This window comes from Carcharodon carcharias (assembly GCF_017639515.1).
Source record: "Carcharodon carcharias isolate sCarCar2 chromosome 35 unlocalized genomic scaffold, sCarCar2.pri SUPER_35_unloc_3, whole genome shotgun sequence".
In the NCBI taxonomy this organism is placed as follows: domain Eukaryota; kingdom Metazoa; phylum Chordata; class Chondrichthyes; order Lamniformes; family Lamnidae; genus Carcharodon; species Carcharodon carcharias.
In genome coordinates, this window is record NW_024470719.1 from 506,441 (window position 1) to 530,445 (window position 24,005).

Genomic DNA, 24,005 nt, shown 5'->3' on the forward strand with positions numbered 1-24,005 from the left:
CTACTGGAATGCATCACTTTACACAGCTCTATGTTAAATTTCTGCCAAGTGTCTGTCTATTTCGCCAGTCTGTTACTATCCTGAGGTCTATCACTATTCTCCTCATTGTTAACTATATTCCAGACTATATCGCAAACTTTGAAATTATGCCCTGTATACCTATGGAAAAGATTAGTAGCCCTAAAATTGATCCCTGGGAAACAACACTGTGCGCTACCTTTCACCCACTTGTTTATCAAGAATCTATCTAGCTCTTCCTTAAACTAGAACCAGATCCAGTACTTGTTCCTTTTTTGGGCTGGAAACATACTGATCAATAAAGCTCTTGTATATATTTCAGGAATTCCTCCCCATTTGCCTTTTGCACAATTGTCTTCCCTCTGTTATTTCCTATTCCATTATTCTAATGGAATTCCATTATCACTGCTTTAAACTTCATGCACTTTCCTGCAGATTTTCTCCTCTGTCTCTTTCCCACTATTTGGTGACCATCACCTATGAGTGTAATATTGTTCCTTAATTCTAACCAATAGATTCTGACTTTAAACCCTCGAATTTATGAGCCCTTCCCAGTGCTGCAGCAGTATCTTTGATCATTAGTGCTATTACTCCCTCCTTTCTTTCCTTCCCTTGCCTTCCCTGAATACCTTGCAGTCAAGAATATTAAGTTCCCAATCTGCTCCTTGTTTGTGCCAGATCTTCATTAGTGTTGCTGTGTCATAGTTCCAAAGTGCCTGCACATCACCAGCCTTATTCACCACACTGTGTGTGTTTAAGCTGATGCACTCCAAGCTTGCCTTAGTCTGCTTTGCATTCTCCCCCAAATAAATGAGCTCTGGCCCTCAACAATATGCAAAGTGCAACCGAGATGCTGACTCACCCAGTGTTCCAGATACGATGTCTATTTTGTGCATGATGCCATCTCGCTCTCCAACCCCAGCTCCATGAGTTCCATACAAACCCACAGCATGCACCTCATCTACAAAGGTGATGGCTCCATATTTGTGAGCGACATCACACAGCTCCTCCAATGGACAGATGCCACCTAGGTTACAGGAAGTGATAGTTTAATGACTGGTTTCAACCATTCGATACAGTCACACAGTAAATGACCGCTACTATGCACAATTAGTAGCTCTGTGCAGTTACAGTGAATGACACTTACCTTGAATAAATGGTAGCTCTGTACAGTTAGAGAATAAGTTTCATTGCCTTCATAAATCAATAAAGTGCAGGGCAGGCTACCATTAGTACTGTGAAACTTGAGAGTTGCTTTGCCACCCTACCACTACATTATCCTGCTTTAATTTGTGTTCCCAGTGCACAGTTACCAGATTAGGAGGCTGAGCAGCAGTTGATTGACACACACCTCACCGTTCTAACCCTAGCTGAGATGTTGGTTTTTCCTAATTCTCAGATAGCGAGGTGACTTTCACCATATAATCTAAGCTGATTCCCAGTGCATTACTGAGGGAATGCTGCACTTTTGGAGGCATCGCCTTTTGGACATTTGCTTGTTCGGTTGGAATTAACGACCCCACAGCTACTCTTTAAATTAGAAAAGTGGGAGTTCTCCCGGCGCCCCGGGGCCATGTTCCTCTGTCAAACCACTGTCGAATGGATTATCTGACCACCCATTTCAAAACTCTTTATAGGATCTTGTTAAGCTCAAATTGGCTACTGCACTTCCTTATGTCACTGCATTGACTGCACTTTGGTGTAAACTAGTTGGCTGTGAAATTCCTTGGCATGTTGTGAGGACATGAAAGGTGCTACAGAAAGGCAAGTTCCTCCTTTCTTGGATTCTCGAGGGGCCAATTATGAGTCTTCGGATCCTCCTGAACTTGACCAGGTAAACCAGAAATGTGCCACAACTTTCTAACTAGAAGAATGGTGAGCAACACGCCGACATCGCCTACTTCTGCCACTACCTTTCCTCAGGTAAAATTCCAGCCCCTCCAAAGTGACATCTCAAAGGTCAAAGATTGATTCTAACGCATAAAAATTGCTAGATGATAATGAAGTTTTTTTTTGATATTTGTATGGCTGGGGATGTGGTTATAGATCGATGTTGAGGCTAACAATCCATTCAACGGCTTCAACTGACATATAATGAATGGTTGTGATGCCACCAGGAATGAATCTCTTGGGGCAGAAATTCAGTGCTTGGGTGATGGCTTGGCCTGGATGGCCATGGTCACAAACCTGGGGCTCCACCAGAGACTGGAGCTGATAACTATTCAGTGATCTATTTTGATCATTTAATCCACAACAAGCCAAGACATGAGTTGTGGAAAACCCCAGTGATGAGGAACTTTGGGAACCATGGGCCCAAAATCAGCTGTATACATCCCAGGCATGCTACAGGCACCACTTTAATGACTCATATACTGCATCCCAAAATATTATTTTCTAAAATAAATGTAGTAACACAACAAAAAGCTGCTGTGTATTTAACTGAGCGACACTGACACTGGGGCTCCCTCCTCTTCTCCTTGCGCCATGATCTCTTGATCTCGCAGCGCAATATTGTGCCGAATTTCTTACCATCCATTGAATGCACCGTCTCAAATGCGACGATTTTGGGAGCCTTTGGGTCTGACTCCTTCAGGAGCTGCTCCAGATGTTCGACGTCATTGTGCCGGAAAACAAACTTCGGGATTCCGCTGTTCCTGATCCCCTGGATCATGGATGCATGATTCCCAGCATCCGAGTAAATCTCACAGCCTGTGGGATTCAAACAGTTTCTTAATCATTTGCTTGTTCTGGAATTAGCTATCACACTTCAAACATACAGGAAACTGAGGCTCATTGGGAGCACTCTCCCTTGCAATTTGTCTGTGCGCTCTCTCTCTCTCTCTCTCTCCCCCGACGCACTCCCTCCCTTTCCCTCTGTCTTCCTTCCGCAGCTCTGACCTCCCTAGCCCTTGTCCTCTTCACCAAGTAATGGTTAATCTCTGTTTTCTCGGTCCTGTACCTGGAAGCAGTTTGGCCAGAGTGAAGAGAGTCGAGTCATTAGCCACGTAACAGGATGTGAAGAGAAGTGCAGCATCCTTTTGGTGAAGGCTGGCCAGCTCCGACTCTAGGTCCACGTGGAACTTGCTGGTTCCGGAGATATTCCGAGTCCCACCAGCTCCTGCACCATACTCCTGCACCGTCTTCCTGCAGACAGCAGATTGAGTGGTGTTTACATGGCATTATGAAGCTGCATTTCAAAACAGTCGTCTCAGCCACTCAGATTGTCCTATTTTACAACCAATGAAGTGCAATCACTGTTATAGGCAAATGGAGTAGGCCATGTCAGCACAGCAAAGTGATGAATGAACAGTTTGTTGGTATCATTGGCTGAGAGTGAGATGTTGGCACCAGGAGAGCTCCCCTTCCTCTTCCTGTAGTCAGCTAGGAAGTTATATTTTTACATTTTCAGTGTATCAGTCGATTTTTCCATGGTTTTATGATATGGGAACCAAGACCAATTGCATTTATCCAGGAAATACTATTTGAGGGTGGGGGACACTTAAGGCAGGGCCTCCAGGCATAAAAAGTAGGAGTAGGCTATTCAGTCCTTTGAACTTGTTCTGCCATCCAATACAACCATGGCTGAACTTCTACCTCAACTCCACCTTCCTGTACTATTCCCGTATTCCTTAGTATCCAAAAATCTATCGATCCCTGTCTTGAATATACACACTGGCTGAGTATCCATAGACCCACAACACGTTGAGCCAAAAGATTTCTCCTCACCTCAGTCCTAAGTGGCTGACCCCCTTATTCTGAGACTATGGCCCCGCCTAGTTCTAGACTTCCCAGCCTGGGGAAACATCCTCATGTACCCAGCATGTACCCTATCAAGCCTCTTAAGATTGTTATATGTTTCAGTGAGATTGCTTTTCGTTCTCCTAAATTGTGTGGCCTGTTTATGTGCTTTATATCCATTCAGCCCATCCTCCATGTCGGTGTTTATGCTCTACAAACCTCGTCCACCAACTTTCAGCATAATGCTGAATTCCCTTCTAGTCTTCCCCTAAATAAATCTGCACTGTTCACTTCCATCACTCCCTGTGGCAGCGAGTTTCACATTCTTTGGGTAAAGAAGTTCCTTTTGAATTGCCTATTTAATTTCTTGGTGACTATTTTAGATTGATGACCTCTAGTTATGATCTTCCCCACAAGTGGAAACATCTGCTTTGCATCTGTTCTATCGAAACCTTTCATAATTTTAAAGATGTTTATCTAGTCTTCCCTTAAATAAATCCATATTGTTTGCTTCAATCTATTCGCTCGCCCCTCGGCCTTCTTTTCTCAAGAAAAAAAAAGACCCAGCCTGTTCATCGTCTGCTGATAGGTATAACTCCGCAGTTTAGGTATTATCCTTGTAAAAAATTTTTGCATCCTCTCCAGTGCTTCTATATCTTTCTTATAATATATTGATCAGAATTGTGTACACACACTTTGGGTGTAGTCTAACAAATATTCTATCCAAATTTGGCAAAGATTCTTTGCTTTTCAATTCCACCCCTTTAGAAGTGCACCCTTGTGTTTGACTGCTTTTGATTAATCACTGTATTAACATGAGTTGCTACTTATAGTGCGTGCCTTAGTACTTCTAGATCCCTTTGATTTCGTACCCACCACCGCACCCCCCCCCCCCCCACCCCATTTAGATTGTTGTTATTTTTCTGGTTAGTGCATAATAGAATTTATTTGCAAATTTTGCAAGCTTGTTAATAACTTCACAGTATTGACCGTCCCCTGCAATTTGGTGTCATCTGCAAATTTTTTTATTCCAATGCATAAATTGTTAATATAAATTGTGACTAACAGTGGTCCCAGCATTGATCCTTGTGGAACACCAGTTCCCACCTTCTGCCACTCTGAATAACTACCCTTTATCTTGACTCTTGGCTTTCGGCTTGATACCAGCTAGCTATCCATTGTGCAACTTGTCACCTAACATTCTCAGACCTTATTCAACAACCATAACTCCAACCTGTATATAGCACATTTTAATGAAAAATTATTGGTTGAGAGGGAGGTGTGGGACGTGGAACCAGCAAGTTCCACATGGACCTATAATTTAATGGAACTAAAAAGCCCAAAATGCTTCACAGGGATATTTTAAAAGAAAATAAGACCATGAGCCACATAAGTTTATATTAGGACAGGTGACCAAAAGCTTGGTCAAAGCGTTTTAAGGAATACCTTGATGGGTTTTAAGGTGTGCCTTAAAGGAGGAGAGCAAGGTGGAGAGGTTTAAGGGAGGGACTTTCAGAGCTTTGGGCCTAGACAGCTGAAGCACAAGTACCAGCAGTGGAGCGATTAAAATCAGGTGGAATTAGAGGATCTCAGATAGCTCAGAGTTATAGGGCTGGAGGGGATTCCCGAGGTAGGGATGGCCAGGCCACAGAGGGATTTAAAAGCAGGATGCAAATCTTAAAGTCAAGACTTAACAGGAAACCAGAGTGTGAGCAAACAGGTGAATGGATGTGATGTGAGTTTGGACACAGGTACCAGAGTTTTGGATATTCCAGTTATGGTGACCAGTGAAGTTGTGTTAGAATTGTCAAGTCTGTCATGGATGAGGATTTCAACAGAACAGCTGAGGCAGGGGCAGAGTCGGATAATGTTACAGAGGTAGAAAATAGGTGGCCTTAGTCGCGGTGTGGATTTGTGGTTGAAAGCTCATCTCGAGGTCAAATATGACTACAAGGTTGTGAAGTGTCTGGTTTAGCCTCGGGCAATTGTCAAGGAGAGGGATGGAGTTGATGGTGAGGAAGTGGGCCCGAAGTCAATATCTTCAGTCTTCCCAATATTTAATCGGACGAAATTTCTGCTCATTCAGTACTGAACTTTGGACAAGCAGCCTTATAGTTTAGAGACAGTGGAGAGTTGGTGCTCAGTTAAAGTTGGATGTTGTCAGCATATAAGTGGAAACTGGTATTGTGTTTTGGAAGATGTCACTAAGAGAAGCATGTTGATGAGAAATAGGAGGGGGACAAGGAGTGATCCTTGGAGACTCCAGAGGTGACTGTGTGGGAATGGGAAAAGAAGTCATTGATGCCGATTCTTTGGAAACAGATAAATAAGAACACAGTCATGTGAGAACAGTCCCACCATTCTAGGTGACCCTGGAGAAGCATTGGAGGAGGATGATATGATCAACTGTGTTGAAGGCTGCAGACCAGCTGGGGAAGGAAAGCTTGCCTTTGTCACAGTTACACAGGATGTGATTCGTGACTTCGAAAGTTGTTTCGATCTTGTGGCAGGGGCAGAAACCTGATTGCAGAGATTCAAACATGGAGTTCTGAGTTGGGTAGGCACGAATTTGGAAGGCAGCAACACCTTTGAGGACTTTAGTGAGGAGGGGGAGGTTGGAGATGGGGCAGTATTTTACAAGAATGGAGGAGTCAAGAGTTGTATTTTTGAGGAGAGACTGATGACACCAGCTTTGACAGAGAGGGGGACAAAACCTGAAGAGAGAACCGTTAACAATATCAGCTAATATGACAGCCAGGAGAGGAAGGTGAGTGGTCAGTAGTGGGAATGGGGTTGAGAGAGCAGGAGATGGGTCCCATGGACAAGATGAGCTCCAAGAGGGCATGACGGGAGATGGGAGAGAAACTATGGAAAGATACAAGTTCAGGGCTCTGTCAGTGGGAAGCCTTACAGGAGGTTCGGTCTGGTGGACTAGAGGAAGGGAGGGAAGTGGCAGAGGCAGCTGATTGGATGGTCTTATTCTTGGTGACAAATCCATGACCTTCTTGCAATTTTGTTATTCATTAGTCAATTGTAAAGTATTTACTTAAGGCCTTTTGAAAATCTAGGTAAATTACATCTATTGTATTAGCCTTGTTTACTCGCTCTTACCTCTTCAAAAAGTTCAATGAGGTTGGTCAGTCAAGATTTTCCCTTTTGAAATCCAATCTTACTCAATATTACTGCTCTCGTAGTGAAAACCTTCAATCAGCTTGTATTCATTATTATAATATTCTCTTCATTATTTTCCTACCACCAATGTTAAGCTGACTGGTCTTTACTGGATATGTTATTTCTATCTTCTTAAGCACTGGTCCAGCGTTAGCTATCTTGTTAGTCTTCTGGCACTACTTTCTCCAATGAGTTAATGTTTAATAATACCTCTGCTACCTCTTCTTAGATTCTTCTAAAATACACAGATGTAATCCTAGGGAGATTGGCCTGGTTTACGCAATCTGGCCTCAAAGGACCACCTTCTCATCCCAAGAACCATTCTAGTTAATCTTCATTACGTTCCATCTAAGGCAAGTATATCCTTGCTTAGATAAGGAGACCTAAACTGTACGTGGTACTCCAGGTGTGATCTCACCAAGGCTTGGTACAACTGTGTAAGATGACTTTACTCTTTGGCTGTATTCCAATACCCTTGTTATAAAGGTGGGTTTCCCTTTTCTTGCTGTGCTTAACTTTGTGGTTTGAATGTTTAAGGCCCTACATTCTGTCCTTATACTTTGATTTGATTTGGTATGATTTACAGATAAAAAGCAAAATATAAAGCACGATAGGAAGCAGAGTTAGTTGGAGCATGCCAGAGGTCAACGGGTTAAATTAATGCTGAAAAGTTGCATAAACCTGGCTTTTATTTCGCTTTGTGAATGGAAGATTGGGGACTGATTGGTCAGTATGTTTAAAATGGTAAAGGGGATCACTAGGATGGATAGAGATAAATAATTTCCTCTGGAGGGGGAAATCGAGAATATGGGGACACAATATTAAAATTATAACTACGCTGTTCAAAACGGAAATTAGGAAACACTTGTTCACACAAAAACTAGTAGAAGTCTGGAATTCTCTCCCATGGAATGGCTTTGGATGCTGGGTCAGTTGGGAGCTTTCAACACGATGATCAGATTTTTGTTAGGTAAGACTGTCAAGGAATATGCAGTGAAGGCAAGTAAATGGAGTTGAGACACAGATCAGCCAAGATCTAATAGAATAGAGCAAAGGCTCAAGGGGCTGAACGGCCTGCTCCTGTTTTTATGTTCTGGAAAATACTGACAAAACTATGGAGAACCAAACTGAGGTCATACAACAGCACCACTAGCATGAGGATGTAATTACAGCATTACTTACTTACATGGCAGTTTCCAATGCAAAGGTGGAGCCCTAACCACCTAACCCACGCATATTTCCAATATGTAGACGATACATTTGCGATCTTCGAATCTGCACGTGTAAGGATTTCCTTACACACCTTAATATGCTCCATCCTGCGCTCGGATTCACTTTTGAGATGGAGGAGTCCAACTCGCTCCCTTTCCTCGATGTGCTAGTTGAAAATCCACTAATGGGCTCTCCAGTACTGTCTACCATGCTCCTACCTTCACCGGTCAATATACACGTTAGGATTTGTATAGCTTAATGTGCCATAAGATTGGTCTTACCAGCAATCTTGTAAATATGGCCCTAACGGTTTGCTCACCTTGCAAGCTTGACACAGAAATAGAGCGCATCAAAGCTATCCCGCAGGACAGTGGCTACCCTGATCAGATTATTCACTGTGTATTGTGCAAACTTGCAAATGGGCTGGATGCTGCTGCTTTTGGACCTGGAAAATGCCCAGTCTACCTCAAATTACCCTGGAAAGGCAAAAATTTGAACAACAGGTTAAGCAAGCCTTTTCACAATACTGCAAGCAGCAGCTATGCGAATGGTATTTTCCACTAACAGGACGTTGTTGTCAGTCCAAAAGGATGTTCAGCTTACCACACAATGAGCAACGTCATGTATGAATTTCAGAGCAGGTGTGGTGCCAGGCACGTATGCTGTACATCGGAAAGGTTGGCTGATCGATGAAATAGCGTGTCCTAGGTTGTTCAAAATGGGCAGAGCACAGACTATACTCAACCAGCCTGTGCTTGCAAAACCAAAACAAAACGTCTACTGTTAGATGTGATTCTGTGATTTGACAGCACTAGCTGAACAATCCTGAGTGCATAAAGCTACAATAAAAAACAATTTAAGATAATCAGTCGAGCTTGTAACATGGCTCATCTACACTTGCTAGAAGCAACATATTTCATACACAGGGACCAGTTCCCTGCAAGAAAAGGAATATGTTCAAGCCTTGAGCCTTTTTTTGAATGACTCAGGAGCTTTGGGAGCCTGAAGTCCCCTGTTGCTTTTTCCATGGCGATGCCTCGGCCAATCAGCACCCTCTTTTCCTGTAGTATAAATTGTTGTGATTGTTTGAAATTTGGCATTCCTACGTTTGCCCTGATGGGTACAAGATGAGAAGTTTTGGCAACATGGCTCTCTTTTCAGCAATATTAAGGTGGATGTGGGATTTTAAGTAAAAAGTTGCCGCAAAAGGATTGTGACAAAAGGATAAGCGCTGTTAAAAGGATCTTGTAGACAGCAATTTTCTGCCAAGTTTTGGAGTGTCCAATTCAGCCAGGACTTTCTGATACAGACAACTGGCTGAGTTACCCACTACAACAGAAACTCAGTATATTGCCCCTACATTTCCCTGTTTCCAGTCCTGTGCCTGTGCAGAGCTGTGTGCATGCAAATGTTCATATACGAGTATGCGTGGTCTTCTGGGTCTACTTACATGATGGCTTTCAGGACACTGGGGTGACTGCCCATCCCCAGGTAATCGTTGCTGCACCACACTGACACCTTCTTCTTATCAGCCAGTGGCTCGTAGTACTCCGCTAATGGATATTCCTCTGCCTTTCTGTTCACAGTTTTAAACACACGATAAGTATGGTCATTCTTCTTTTCCTCAATCTTCTGGGCAAAAAATTCATCGTAATCAAAGATGGGCAGCTCTGCCAACAAGAAACGGAAAGCGTTTTGTGTCAAATGAGCCAGAATAAAGACAACCAGCTAAGCAATAGGCCAAATGAATCAGCAATCAACCAAATTAATTAAACAAGCAAACAACTGACAAGCTTCCAAAACAAAACAAGTAATGAGACAAACTGAATTGACCAATCAACCAACCGAACTATCCAGCTAGCTAATCAAACTGTTGATGCAGCTCACTAAGCTAACCAACCACAGAAACCAATGAAGGAACTGAACAGCTAACTTAATAAGCAAACAAGTCTCCAATCACGTAACCTGAGACCCAAAATACCCAACCATAAAGTGATACAATCAAATTAGCCATGCAATCAAACTAACCATAACCAAAGTAATCACGCCACCAAAATAGCTAATCATCCAACCAAATAACCCGCCAATCCAACTTAATAGCCAAGCCAACATCCGTAACCAGATAGCCAACAAAATTTCCTGGAGGGGAAACAGCGATAAACTGGTTGGGTGAAATGATTCATCCTTGTAATTTCGAGATACTTTTAATCTTCAAAATCACCAACCATCCACTCAAACTAATCAATCAGCCAGACTGACCAAACATTTGTGCTTGCAATCAAATGTCCAATTAGCCAAAGATATAACCAAATAACCAGCGCCGATTTTTAAAGACACACAGCCAATCAAACTAAGCAATGTTTTCTGCTGGAACAAAAACAGAATTACCTGGAAAAACTCAGCAGGTCTGGCAGCATTGGCGGAGAAGAAAAGAGTTGACGTTTCGAGTCCTCATGACCCTTCGACAGAACTTGAGTTCGAGTCCAGGAAAGAGCTGAAATATAAGCTGGTTTAAGGTGTGTGTGTGGGGGGTGGAGAGATAGAGAGACAGAGAGGTGGAGGGGAGGGGAGTGGTTGTAGGGACAAACAAGCAGTGATAGAAGCAGATCATCAAAAGATGTCAACGACAATAGTACAATAGAACACATAGGTGTTAAAGTTAAAGTTGGTGATATTATCTAAACGAATGTGCTAATTAAGAATGGATGGTAGGGCACTCAAGGTATAGCTCTAGTGGGGTTTTTTTTTATAATGGAAATAGGTGGGAAAAGGAAAATCTTTATGATTTATTGGAAAAAAAAAAGGAAGGGGGAAACAGAAAGGGGGTGGGGATGGGGGAGGGAGCTCACGACCTAAAGTTGTTGAATTCAATATTCAGTCCGGAAGGCTGTAAAGTCCCTAGTCGGAAGATGAGGTCTTGTTCCTCCAGTTTGCGTTGGGCTTCACTGGAACAATGCAGCAAGCCAAGGATAGACATGTGGGCAAGAGAGCAGGGTGGAGTGTTAAAATGGCAAGCGACAGGGAGGTTTGGGTCATTCTTGCGGACAGACCGCAGGTGTTCTGCAAAGCGGTCGCCCAGTTTACGTTTGGTCTCTCCAATGTAGAGGAGACCACATTGGGAGCAACGAATGCAGTAGACTAAGTTGGGGGAAATGCAAGTGAAATGCTGCTTCACTTGAAAGGAGTGTTTGGGTCCTTGGACGGTGAGGAGAGAGGAAGTGAAGGGGCAGGTGTTGCATCTTTTGCGTGGGCATGGGGTTGTGCCATAGGAGGGGGTTGAGGAGTAGGGGGTGATGGAGGAGTGGACCAGGGTGTCCCGGAGGGAGCGATCCCTACAGAATGCCGATAAGGGGGGTGAAGGGAAGATGTGTTTGGTGGTGGCATCATGCTGGAATTGGCGGAAATGGCGGAGGATGATCCTTTGAATGCGGAGGCTGGTGGGGTGATAAGTGAGGACAAGGGGGACCCTATCATGTTTCTGGGAGGGAGGAGAAGGCGTAAGGGCGGATGCGCGGGAGATGGGCCGGACACGGTTGAGGGCCCTGTCAACGACCGTGGGTGGAAAACCTCGGTTAAGGAAGAAGGAGGACATGTCAGAGGAACTGTTTTTGAATGTAGCATCATCGGAACAGATGCGACGGAGGCGAAGGAACTGAGAGAATGGGATGGAGTCCTTGCAGGAAGCGGGGTGTGAGGAGCTGTAGTTGAGATAGCTGTGGGAGTCGGTGGGTTTGTAATGGATATTGGTGGACAGTCTATCACCAGAGATTGAGACAGAGAGGTCAAGGAAGGGAAGGGAAGTGTCAGAGATGGACCACGTGAAAATGATGGAGGTGTGGAGATTGGAAGCAAAATTAATAAATTTTTCCCGACGAGAGCATGAAGCGGCACCGAAGTAATCATCGATGTACCGGAGAAAGAGTTGTGGAAGGGGGCCGGAGTAGGACTGCAACAAGGAATGTTCCACATACCCCATAAAGAGACAGGCATAGCTGGGGCCCATGCGGGTACCCATAGCCACACCTTTTATTTGGAGGAAGTGAGAGGAGTTGAAGGAGAAATTGTTCAGTGTGAGAACAAGTTCAGCCAGACGGAGGAGAGTAGTGGTGGATGGGGATTGTTCGGGCCTCTGTTCGAGGAAGAAGCTAAGGGCCCTCAGTGCGTCCTGGTGGGCGATGGAGGTGTAGAGGGATTGGACGTCCCATGGTGAAGAGGAAGCGGTAGGTGCCAGGGAACTGGAAATTGTTGATGTGACGTAAGGTGTCAGAGGAATCACGGATGTAGGTGGGAAGGGACTGGACAAGGGGAGAGAGAAGGGAGTCAAGATAACGAGAAATGAGTTCTGTGGGGCAGGAGCAAGCTGAGACGATCGGTCTACCGGGCAGTTCTGTTTGTGGATTTTGGGTAGGAGATAGAAGCGGGCCGTCCGAGGTTGGGCGACTATCAGGTTGGAAGCTGTGGGAGGGAGATCCCCAGAGGAGATGAGGTCAGTGACAGTCCTGGAAACAATGGCTTGATGTTCAGTGGTGGGGTCATGGTCCAGGGAGAGGTAGGAGGAAGTGTCTGCGAGTTGACGCTCAGCCTCCGCGAGGTAGAGGTCAGTGCGCCAGACAACAACAGCACCACCCTTGTCAGCGGGTTTGATGACAATGTCAGGGTTGGACCTGAGAGAACGGAGTGCAGTAAGTTCAGAGAGAGACAGGTTAGAATGGGTGAGAGGAGCAGAGAAATTGAGATGACTAATGTCGCGCCGACAGTTCTCAATGAAAAGATCGAGAGAAGGTAAGAATCCAGAGGGAGGGGTCCAGGTGGAGGGAGAATATTGGAGATGGGTAAAAGGATCCGTTGAACTGGGAGAGGACTCGTGCCCAAAGAAGTGAGCCCGGAGACGAAGACGGCGGAAGAAGAGTTCAGTATCATGCCGAGCCCGAAATTCATTGAGGTGAGGGCGTAAGGGTATGAAACTAAGTCCTTTGCTGAGCACTGAACGTTCAGCATCGGAGAGGGGAAGGTCAGGGGGTATAGTGAATACAGGGCTGGGGTTGGGGCTGGAAGAAAGGGTGGGGACGGAGGGACAGGCAGGGGTGGAGGGTCCTAGATGGGTGTTGGTGTCGATGAGTTGTTGTAGCTTGCGTTCCTTAGCACTTGAGAGAAAGAGAAAAAGTTTCTTGTTGAGGCGTCGGATGAGCCGAAGGATAAAATGAAACTGGGGGCACGCGCAGCTTTGAAAAAGGGTACGGCGGTGCTGCTGGAAGGAGAGGTCGAGTGTGTTCATATGGCGACGCATGGCACTGAGAGTGGCTTTCAGAATTTCACATTCTGTAGCACCGCCGTACCCTTTTTCAAAGCTGCGCGTGCCCCCAGTTTCATTTTATCCTTCGGCTCATCCGACGCCTCAACAAGAAACTTTTTCTCTTTCTCTCAAGTGCTAAGGAACGCAAGCTACAACAACTCATCGACACCAACACCCAACTAGGACCCCCCACCCCTGCCTGTTCCTCCGTCCCCACCCTTTCTTCCAATCCCAACCCCAGCCATGTATTCACTATACCCCCTGACCTTCCCCTCTCCGATGCTGAACGTTCAGTGCTCAGCAAAGGACTTAGTTTCATACCCTTACGCCCTCACCTCAATGAATTTCGGGCTCGGCATGATACTGAACTCTTCTTCCGCCGTCTTCGTCTCCGGGCTCACTTCTTTGGGCACGAGTCCTCTCCCAGTTCAACAGATCCTTTTACCCATCTCCAATATTCTCCCTCCACCTGGACCCCTCCCTCTGGATTCTTACCTTCTCTCGATCTTTTCATTGAGAACTGTCGGCGCGACATTAGTCGTCTCAATTTCTCTGCTCCTCTCACCCATTCTAACCTGTCTCTCTCTGAACTTACTGCACTCCATTCTCTCAGGTCCAACCCTGACATTGTCATCAAACCCGCTGACAAGGGTGGTGCTGTTGTTGTCTGGCGCACTGACCTCTACCTCGCGGAGGCTGAGCGTCAACTCGCAGACACTTCCTCCTACCTCTCCCTGGACCATGACCCCACCACTGAACATCAAGCCATTGTTTCCAGGACTGTCACTGACCTCATCTCCTCTGGGGATCTCCCTCCCACAGCTTCCAACCTGATAGTCACCCAACCTCGGACGGCCCGCTTCTATCTCCTACCCAAAATCCACAAACAGAACTGCCCCGGTAGACCGATCGTCTCAGCTTGCTCCTGCCCCACAGAACTCATTTCTCGTTATCTTGACTCCCTTCTCTCTCTCCTTGTCCAGTCCCTTCCCACCTACATCCGTGATTCCTCTGACACCTTACGTCACATCAACAATTTCCAGTTCCCTGGCCCCTACCGCTTCCTCTTCACCATGGATGTCCAATCCCTCTACACCTCCATCCCCCACCAGGATGGTCTGAGGGCCCTTAGCTTCTTCCTCGAACAGAGGCCCGAACAATCCCCATCCACCACTACTCTCCTCCGTCTGGCTGAACTTGTTCTCACGCTGAACAATTTCTCCTTCAACTCCTCTCACTTCCTCCAAATAAAAGGTGTGGCTATGGGTACCCGCATGGGCCCCAGCTATGCCTGTCTCTTTATGGGGTATGTGGAACATTCCTTGTTGCAGTCCTACTCCGGCCCCCTTCCACAACTCTTTCTCCGGTACATCGATGATTACTTCGGTGCCGCTTCATGCTCTCGTCGGGACTTGGAAAAATTTATTAATTTTGCTTCCAATCTCCACCCCTCCATCATTTTCACGTGGTCCATCTCTGACACTTCCCTTCCCTTCCTTGACCTCTCTGTCTCAATCTCTGGTGATAGACTGTCCACCAATATCCATTACAAACCCACCGACTCCCACAGGTATCTCGACTACAGCTCCTCACACCCCGCTTCCTGCAAGGACTCCATCCCATTCTCTCAGTTCCTTCGCCTCCGTCGCATCTGTTCTGATGATGCTACATTCAAAAACAGTTCCTCTGACATGTCCTCCTTCTTCCTTAACCGAGGTTTTCCACCCACGGTCGTTGACAGGGCCCTCAACCGTGTCCGGCCCATCTCCCGCGCATCCGCCCTTACGCCTTCTCCTCCCTCCCAGAAACATGATAGGGTCCCCCTTGTCCTCACTTATCACCCCACCAGCCTCCGCATTCAAAGGATCATCCTCCGCCATTTCCGCCAATTCCAGCATGATGCCACCACCAAACACATCTTCCCTTCACCCCCCTTATCGGCATTCTGTAGGGATCGCTCCCTCCGGGACACCCTGGTCCACTCCTCCATCACCCCCTACTCCTCAACCCCCTCCTATGGCACAACCCCATGCCCACGCAAAAGATGCAACACCTGCCCCTTCACTTCCTCTCTCCTCACCATCCAAGGACCCAAACACTCCTTTCAAGTGAAGCAGCATTTCACTTGCATTTCCCCCAACTTAGTCTACTGCATTCGTTGCTCCCAATGTGGTCTCCTCTACATTGGAGAGACCAAACGTAAACTGGGCGACCGCTTTGCAGAACACCTGCGGTCTGTCCGCAAGAATGACCCAAACCTCCCTGTCGCTTGCCATTTTAACACTCCACCCTGCTCTCTTGCCCACATGTCTATCCTTGGCTTGCTGCATTGTTCCAGTGAAGCCCAACGCAAACTGGAGGAACAAGACCTCATCTTCCGACTAGGGACTTTACAGCCTTCCGGACTGAATATTGAATTCAACAACTTTAGGTCGTGAGCTCCCTCCCCCATCCCCACCCCCTTTCTGTTTCCCCCTTCCTTTTTTTTTTCCAATAAATCATAAAGATTTTCCTTTTCCCACCTATTTCCATTATAAAAAAAACCCCACTAGAGCTATACGTTGAGTGCCCTACCATCCATTCTTAATTAGCACATTCGTTTAGATAATATCACCAACTTTAACTTTAACACCTATGTGTTCTATTGTACTATTATCATTGACATCCTTTGATGATCTGCTTCTATCACTGCTTGTTTGTCCCTACAACCACAGCCCCCCCCCCCCCCCCCTCTCTGTCTCTCTATCTCTCCACCCCCCACACATACACCTTAAACCAGCTTATATTTCAGCTCTTTCCTGGACTCGAACTCAAGTTCTGTCGAAGGGTCATGAGGACTCGAAACGTCAACTCTTTTCTTCTCCGCCGATGCTGCCAGACCTGCTGAGTTTTTCCAGGTAATTCTGTTTTTGTTTTGGATTTCCAGCATCCGCAGTTTTTTTGTTTTTATTTTTTTTCTGCTGGAATATTGTTACAAGGTTGTGCTTTCCTTTTTGAAAGATCAGATTTCCAAAATTTCTTTTTCTGGCTGGATTTAAAAAGAAACTGAAATCCTGCAAAGACAATGGAGACTGCTCAGATGGCTACAATATATAGCTTGCAATCCACCATGTGGGATGGAGGAAAAAGACACTCACTCCCCTGTCGCGTGTGTTAGACCCCATCTGCTGTTGGCTTTACTCTACCCTGAAACTTTGCAAATGTTCCTGAGATGAGACATCAGAATGCAATTACCTGTTCTAAAACAATAAAACAAATGCAGCAGACATGGGCTAATGGAATTTCTCTGGAACATGTCGCCAGCAGCGTACTTTAAAGAGATTGTTCACCAAGCAGGAGTGAGATCAGGACAATGCTGTACTGAAATAGGCTGAAACTGTTTGCTTCCTTGGAAGTGTTGTGCCTGGATTTGCAAAGTAGTCATCTTGAGAAGAGAAATCCACTGCAAACCAAGATCTTTTGGGAATAAAAGGTGGAAATCTGCTCTATATAGCTACAGCCAAGAAGACAATGGAACAAAATGGCTTTAACATGGAATCACCGCATTGAGATCAGCCAACTTGCAGCTAACCGTATATTATTTGATTTATCTTCTTCATGAACTGTAAAAAATCTATAAACCTATCCTGTTATTCTGCCATCTGTACTAATATGTGTGTGGGCCCAGGCGAGCATATGTGATATATGAATGGATTCAATAAGCTTATGTTGTTCTTTGTTTAACCTATGAAAACCTGTCCAGCTGATTCTTTACAAACTGAGAGCATAAATAGTAGGACACCGGCAGTATTGGCAAAGGGCATCCTCTCTTAAATTCTCAAAGAAACCCTGTTGCAGTTAGACCTGGAGTAATAGAATAGGGGAGTTATTTATACTCCTCCTGATGTATAACAGTATAATTGAATGTGACATAACTGATAAAATACATAAGTCCTACATGTACCCTTGGTCATGTTGTCCTGGAGGAGATGGGTAACAGCCAACTTGTCATTGCAAACTGAAGGCAAAGAATCTTGAAGCCTCTCAACCCGACCAGACTGCAAGCCAAAAATTTCCAAGCTCTTGGAAGACTCTGTGAAAGAAGAGTTAAGTTGCATAAAGTAACAGCTGACAACAATGAACTTTTTCATCTGGACTGAACCACCAGCTCTCAATAGTCTCAGCCACCCCCTATTCATTCCAACGTTCTTACGCTGTCAGATTATTTTATCTTCTAATATTTCCATCAGTGTGGATCAGTTGTCGAGTCAGAAGGCTGTAGGTTCAAACCCCACTCCAGAGACATGAGCCCATAACCCAGCTGGCACTTCCAGTGTAGTACTAAGGGAACAAGCAGGTACAAGGGAAGCAAGTCAGCAGAGGCATTAGTGGAGTACAGAAAGTGCAGGGTGGAGCTTAAGAAAGCAATTAGGAGAGCAAGGAGTGGATATGAGAAAGCTCTGGCTGATAAAAGTAAGGAAAATCCCAAGATATTCTATAAGTATATCAATGGGAAGAGGATAACCAGGGAAAGAGCAGGGCCCATAAGGGACCAAGGGGAAAATCTATGGGTGGAGCCAGAGGACATCGCTAGAGTGTTGAATGAATACTTCACATCCGTCTTCACCCAAGAGAATGAGGATTAAGGTATCGAACTCAGGGAGAGAGACAGCAAGGTTCTTAAACAAGTTGTTATAGGGAGTGACAAGGTATGGGAGGTGTTGGCTTAAAAGTGGACAAATCTCCAGGTCCAGATGATTTGTGTCCCAGGCTGCTGAGGGAAGCAAGGGAGGAGGTCGCAGGGGCTCTGACCCAAATTTTTAATTCCTCTATGGCCATGGGGGAGGTGCCAGAGGACTGGAGAACAGCTAATCTGGTTCTGTTATTTAAGAAGGGTTGTAGAGATAAGCCAGGGAACTACAGGCCAGTGACTCTCAAGTCAGTGGTAGGGAAACTATTGGAGAAAATTCTGAAGGAGAGAATCTATCTCCACTTGGAGAGGCAAGGTTTGATTAATGATAGTCAGCATGGCTTTGTCAGAGGGAGGTCAAGCCTAACACATTTGATTGAATTTGTGAGGAGGCCAGATATGTAGATGAGGGTAGTGCAGTTGATGTAGTTTATATGGATTTCAGCAAAGCCTTTGACAAGGTCCCACATGGGAGACTTATAAAGAAGGCAAATGCACATGGGATACAGGGTAATTTGATAAGGTGGATTCAAAATTGGTTTAGTTGTAGGAGACAGAGGGTGATGACAGAAGGATGCTTTAGTTTCTGGAAGCCAGTGTCCAGTGGCGTATCATAGGGATCTGTGCTCGGTCCCCTATTATTTGTCATTTATATAAATGACATAGATGACAATGTAGGGGGTAGGGTTAGTAAGTTTGCAGATGACACAAAGATTGGTCGGGTGGTTAACAGTGAGTTTGAGTGTTTTGGGCTACAGAAAGATATAGACGGGATGGTCAAATGGGCAGATAAGTGGCAGATGGAATTTAACCCTGAAAAGTGTGAGGTGATACACTTTGGAAGGAGTAATTTGACAAGGAAGTATTCAATGAACGGCATGACACTAGGAAGTTCTGAGGAACAAAGGGACCTTGGCGTGTGTGTCCATAGATCTCTGAAGGCAGAGGGGCATGTTAGTGGGTTGGTGAAAAAGGCATATGGGACACTTGCCTTTATCAATCGAGGCATAGATTACAAAAGTAGGGAGGTCATGTTGGAGTTGTATAGAACCTTGGTGAGGCCACAGCTGGAGTACTGTGTGCAGTTCTGGCGCAACATTATAGGAAGGATGTGATTGCACTGGAGGGGGTGCAGAGGAGATTCACCAGGATGTTGCCTGGGATGAAACATTCAAGTTATGAAGAGAGGTTGGATAGACTTGGGTTGTTTTCGTTGGAGCAGAGAAGACTGAGGGACGACCTGATCGAGGTGTACAAGATTATGAGAGGCATGGACAGGGTGGATAGGGAGCAGCTGTTCCCCTTAGTTAAAGGGTCAGTCACGAGGGGACATAAGTTCAAGGTGAGGAGCAGGAGGTTTAGGGGGGATGTGAGGAAAAACGTTTTTACCCAGAGGGTGGTGAGGGTCTGGAATGCGCTGCCTGGGAGGGTGGTGGAGGTGGGTTGCCTCACATCCTTTAAAAAGTACCTGGATGAGCATTCAAGGCTATGGGCCAAGTGCTGGTAAATGGGATTAGGTAGGTAGGTCAGGTGTTTCTCACGTGTCGGTGCAGACTCGATGGGCCGAAGGGTCTCTTCTGCACTGTGATTCGTTGAGTGCAGAACTGCCGTAACTTTCTAACTTTTAGATGAGACATTAAACATCTGCCCTTTCAGATGGTTGTAAAAGATGCCAGGAGAAGCGCAACAGATTTCTATCTGGTGTTCTAGGCTAATATTTCTGTTGAATCACTAAAATAGATTATCTAGTTATTAGCACAGAGCAGTTAATTGCTTCTTGTTGTGTGCAAATAAGCTGTAAAGTGTTTTGGGAAAAAATGAGGTTGTGAGCGGCGCATTTGAAATGCAAACATTTCTTTCTTTTATAATTGCTCACTATTTTTGATTTGATGCCCAGGTATGATGCACCTGGAGTCTAAATAAAGGCCCTCGGGCAAAACCACTGCAGCTCATGTGGTGAAGGGACTCCCCATTGTGTTGATCGGTAGCAAGTTCTAGGATTATAAGCCATAGTGGTAAAGGAACAGGTGATAGCACAACCTCATTGAGGTGGTGATGTTTCTGGGAGCCTACAGTTCTTGCAGAAGAGATTACAGCTTTGAGAGGTGCAGTCAGAGAAACTTCAGCAAGTAGCTGCACCCTGTAGATAGTACTGCAGCCACTGTGCACCAGTGATGGAGAGACTGGGCTGTTTAAGTCGCTGGATAGGCTACCTGTTGCTTTTACTTGAATGGTACAGAGCTCCTTGTGTAGTATTGCAGCAGCATCCTTCCAGGAAGTGGATTGTATTCAATCACACTCCTGACTTGTGCCTTGTAAGTCACGGAGAGTATTTGAAGAGTCAGAAAGCTACTCACTGCTGAATACGCAGCCTCTGTCTGACCTGCTTTTGAAGCCACTGCATTAATGTAGCTGGTCCACTTGAGTTTCTGATCAGTGGCAATTGGGGGATTTGATGAATGTAATGCCATTGAATGTCAAGGGGAGAGGTGTTACATTCTCTCTTGTTGCAGTTGACTTTCGTCTGGCACTTATAGCTTGAATGTTATTTGTCTCAGATCAGCCCAAGCCTGGATGTTGACCAAGATATTGAAGACCTCTGTTAACCTTCAGAGCTCAAGTTGCATTTGCCAGTTTCCCTTTATAACTGTACTCTTGCTCTGAAATCTGTGCTGCACCTTTTCCATTACTTTTATAATCTTCCTATTAAGGGTATCCCAAAGCTGCATGCAATATGGCTAATTATGGATTAAATCAACAACTTGCATTTGCATTCCACCTTTCATATTGAAATGGCACTTCCCAGACTTGTGATCAGACCAAACTGATTGCCAAGCCAAAGGGACATCCAAATGCTTGGAAACAGATTCAGGTTTTAAGGAATGCTTTAAAGGCTGGAAGGGAGGTGGAATGGTCTGGGGAGGGAATTCCAGAGCATGGTACTTAGCAGCTTAAGTCGTGGACACAAATGGTGGGAAGGGAGTAGGAGATGCAAAGGAGGCCAGAACTGGAGGAATGGACAATTCAAGTGGAGGGGGTTGGAGATTTGAAGATGTTGCAATTATAGGGAAGGGCAAGGCTTCAAAGTGATTTTAACACAAAAGCGAGAATGTTAAACTTGAAAGGTTGGGGAACTGATAGGAAATGTAGCCAGTGACCTTGGGGTGATAGGGGATGTAGAGCAAGCTAGGATAAAGGCAGCAGTGTTTTTGATAAATACAGCTTGGGAAGGCTGGCCACTTGCGTCTAGAGGTGACGAGTATGAATAAGTTCAACAAGCTTTAGTTTTCTTTGCACTGTTACTATCGGTATCCTTTCTGCCTGCACACGGAGTTCCTTCTGCAAATTCACTCCATTTAAAATTTTGTCATTTTTCTTCCAATGGAGTCCCAGCCAACTGTTATTCTACAGATAAACCACAAACTTCTCGATTCAAATCCTCTGACTTACTTCTGGATATTGGTTATTCTATATATAAATTGTTCATTTCGATTCCACTAACTCACTCTCAGATGTATGCTTTCATCATGTAAGCCACTTGACCCTCTCCACTAGATTCCATCCTCTAACTCACCACCCCGCCACCTCCACCTTGGGCATCCGTTATTTAAAATAGAAACCCCATGAACCTCTTGATTAGATTCCTCTGAACTTGCTCTCAGACATCCATTATTCTAAATATAAAACCACCAAACCGCTAGACAGTGCTGCACTGTTGGAGACTCCGTGGCTCAGATATTAAATTGAGGCCCCATCTGCTCCACCCCTCAGATGGATGGAAAATATTCCACGGCACAATTTGAAGAAAACCAGGGAAACGCTTCCTGGCCACGAAAACGGAGAATTGATTATCGTATTTGTGGGATCTTGCTGTGTGTAAATTAGATGCCACTTTTCACCCATTAAAACAATGACTATACCTCAGAACATTCATTAAGGGAGAAATATTTTGGGGCAGCCTGTGCTCGTAAAGGTACTGATGAAATGCACGACTCTCTTGCTTTATTTTTAACCCTCTGATTCCCACTTTCATGGGCTGCCACTTCCGCTCTCACCTTGCTGAGAGCTCGCACCTGCCACATCTTCTTGCACTGCCAGGCTTGCTTTGCGAATGACCATGCTAAAACCCTTTTTGATCTCAGACTCCACAAAAGGGCAGTTGGCATTAAAGCTGGCAGTAGCGGGTGCAGCAGCCTGGCTGGAGGGCTGAACCATTGCCTTAAGAGGGGAAAGCCACGTAGAGATCAAAGTACCTGGACCTGAAAGACAAACACAAATGGGCATCCAGTGACAGCCTGCTGGTTAAACAGGGGAAAGAGCTAGACTGTTCTCCTAGATTTCATCACAGCTTTACAGCACAGAGTTTATTGACATTGTCTGATTTTACATAATATATTTTATGCACAATCATTACTGGTTCATGGAGCTCAGTTATTGAAGTTGTAGGGCTGCTAAAAGACAACAGAGACCGGCCTATAGTCAGTGCACAGTCAGAATTCCATGTTGTACCCGCACATAAAGTGTTGAATTAGACCAAGCAAAAATGAGCTTTACTCTGGATCTAACTCTGGGTTGTACCTGCCTGAGAGTGTTTATTGGGGACAGTGTAGATGGACTTTACTCTGTATCTAACCCTGTACTGTACCTGTCCTGGGAGTGTTTGATGGGGACGGTGTAGAGGGAGATTTACTCTGTATCTAACACCGTGCTGTACCTGCCCTGGGAGTGTTGGATGGGGACGTTGTAGAGGGAGCTTTACTCTGTATCTAGCCCCATGCTGTACCTGCCTTGGGCGTGTTTGTTAGGCTAATGTAGACGGAGCTTTACTCTGTATCTAACCCTGTGCTGTACCTGTCCTGGGAGTGTTTGATGGAGACAGTGTAGAGGGAGCCTTACTCTGTATCTAACCCCGTGCTGTACCTGTTCTGGGAATGTTTGATGGGGACAGTGTAGAGTGTGATTTACTCTGTATCTAACCCCGTGCTGTACCTGTCCTGGGAGTGTTTGATGAGGACAGTGTAGAGGGAGCTGGAGTCAGTATCTACTGTGCTATAACAACCTTGAGAGCTTTTATGGATGAATCAATCAGTCAGGTTAGGAATTGCCTGTAAAAAGATCACCATATTGTCAAAACCCCACACAACAGTATGATCGTCCTTTGTGGTTAGCCTTACCAGATGTGTACTTCTCCTTTACCCATTGCAAGTTGACAGCAGTGGTCGCCAGGCTGCGGGAGGCCACAGGGCAATGCTGAGCATAGATGCCGAGAGATAAACCTGCTTTCTGGAGAAAGACACGAGGGACTCGCAACAGAAATGGGCAGCTGTGCATGAGGATCCCCATTTTCAGTTTTGCTCTGTAAAGGAAAAAGTGTCAGATATATTTGGAACAATTGGTTTGCCTAGAAACCCAAGGGAGAGAGGTCGGGTGTGGGAACACATGGAGAGAGGGGGCGGCTGGCTGCAGGAACCCAGGGAGAGAGACGGAGAGGCTGGGTGCAGTAACCCAGGGAGAGAGAGAGAGAGAGAGAGAGAGAGGCTGGGTGCAGTAACCCAGGGAGAGAGAGAGAGAGAGAGAGAGGCTTGGTGCAGGAACCCAGGGAGAGAGAGAGAGAGAGAGAGAGAGAGAGGCTGGGTGCAGGAACCCAGGGAGAGAGAGAGAGAGAGAGAGAGGCTGGGTGCAGGAACCCAGGGAGAGAGAGAGAGAGAGAGGCTGGGTGCAGGAACCCAGGGAGAGAGAGAGAGAGAGAGAGAGAGGCTGGGTGCAGGAACCCAGGGACAGAGAGAGAGAGAGAGGCTGGGTGCAGGAACCCAGGGAGAGAGAGAGAGAGAGAGAGAGAGAGGCTGGGTGCAGGAACCCAGGGAGAGAGAGAGAGAGAGAGAGAGAGGCTGGGTGCAGTAACCC

At 45.6% G+C, this 24,005-nt stretch overlaps 1 protein-coding gene across 3 annotated transcripts in view; it reads right to left on the reverse strand.

Moving 5' to 3' along the window:
• The window catches only part of LOC121274229 (5-aminolevulinate synthase, erythroid-specific, mitochondrial-like), a 99,034-nt gene that overhangs the window by 8,230 nt on the left and 66,799 nt on the right, over window positions 1-24,005 (reverse strand). Inside the window, exons 2-8 of one of the 3 annotated variants that reach the window (XM_041181425.1) lie at window positions 23,276-23,457; window positions 22,355-22,360; window positions 17,376-17,504; window positions 9,590-9,809; window positions 2,978-3,162; window positions 2,548-2,727; window positions 881-1,045 (exon numbers count right to left, since the gene is read on the reverse strand). In XM_041181425.1, the coding sequence (XP_041037359.1) occupies window positions 881-1,045; window positions 2,548-2,727; window positions 2,978-3,162; window positions 9,590-9,809; window positions 17,376-17,504; window positions 22,355-22,360; window positions 23,276-23,457 (1,067 nt within the window). Of the gene's footprint in view, window positions 1-880; window positions 1,046-2,547; window positions 2,728-2,977; window positions 3,163-9,589; window positions 9,810-17,375; window positions 17,505-22,156; window positions 22,361-23,275; window positions 23,458-24,005 lie in introns of all 3 variants that reach the window. The other 2 variants (XM_041181424.1, XM_041181426.1) reach the window with 2 other exon arrangements.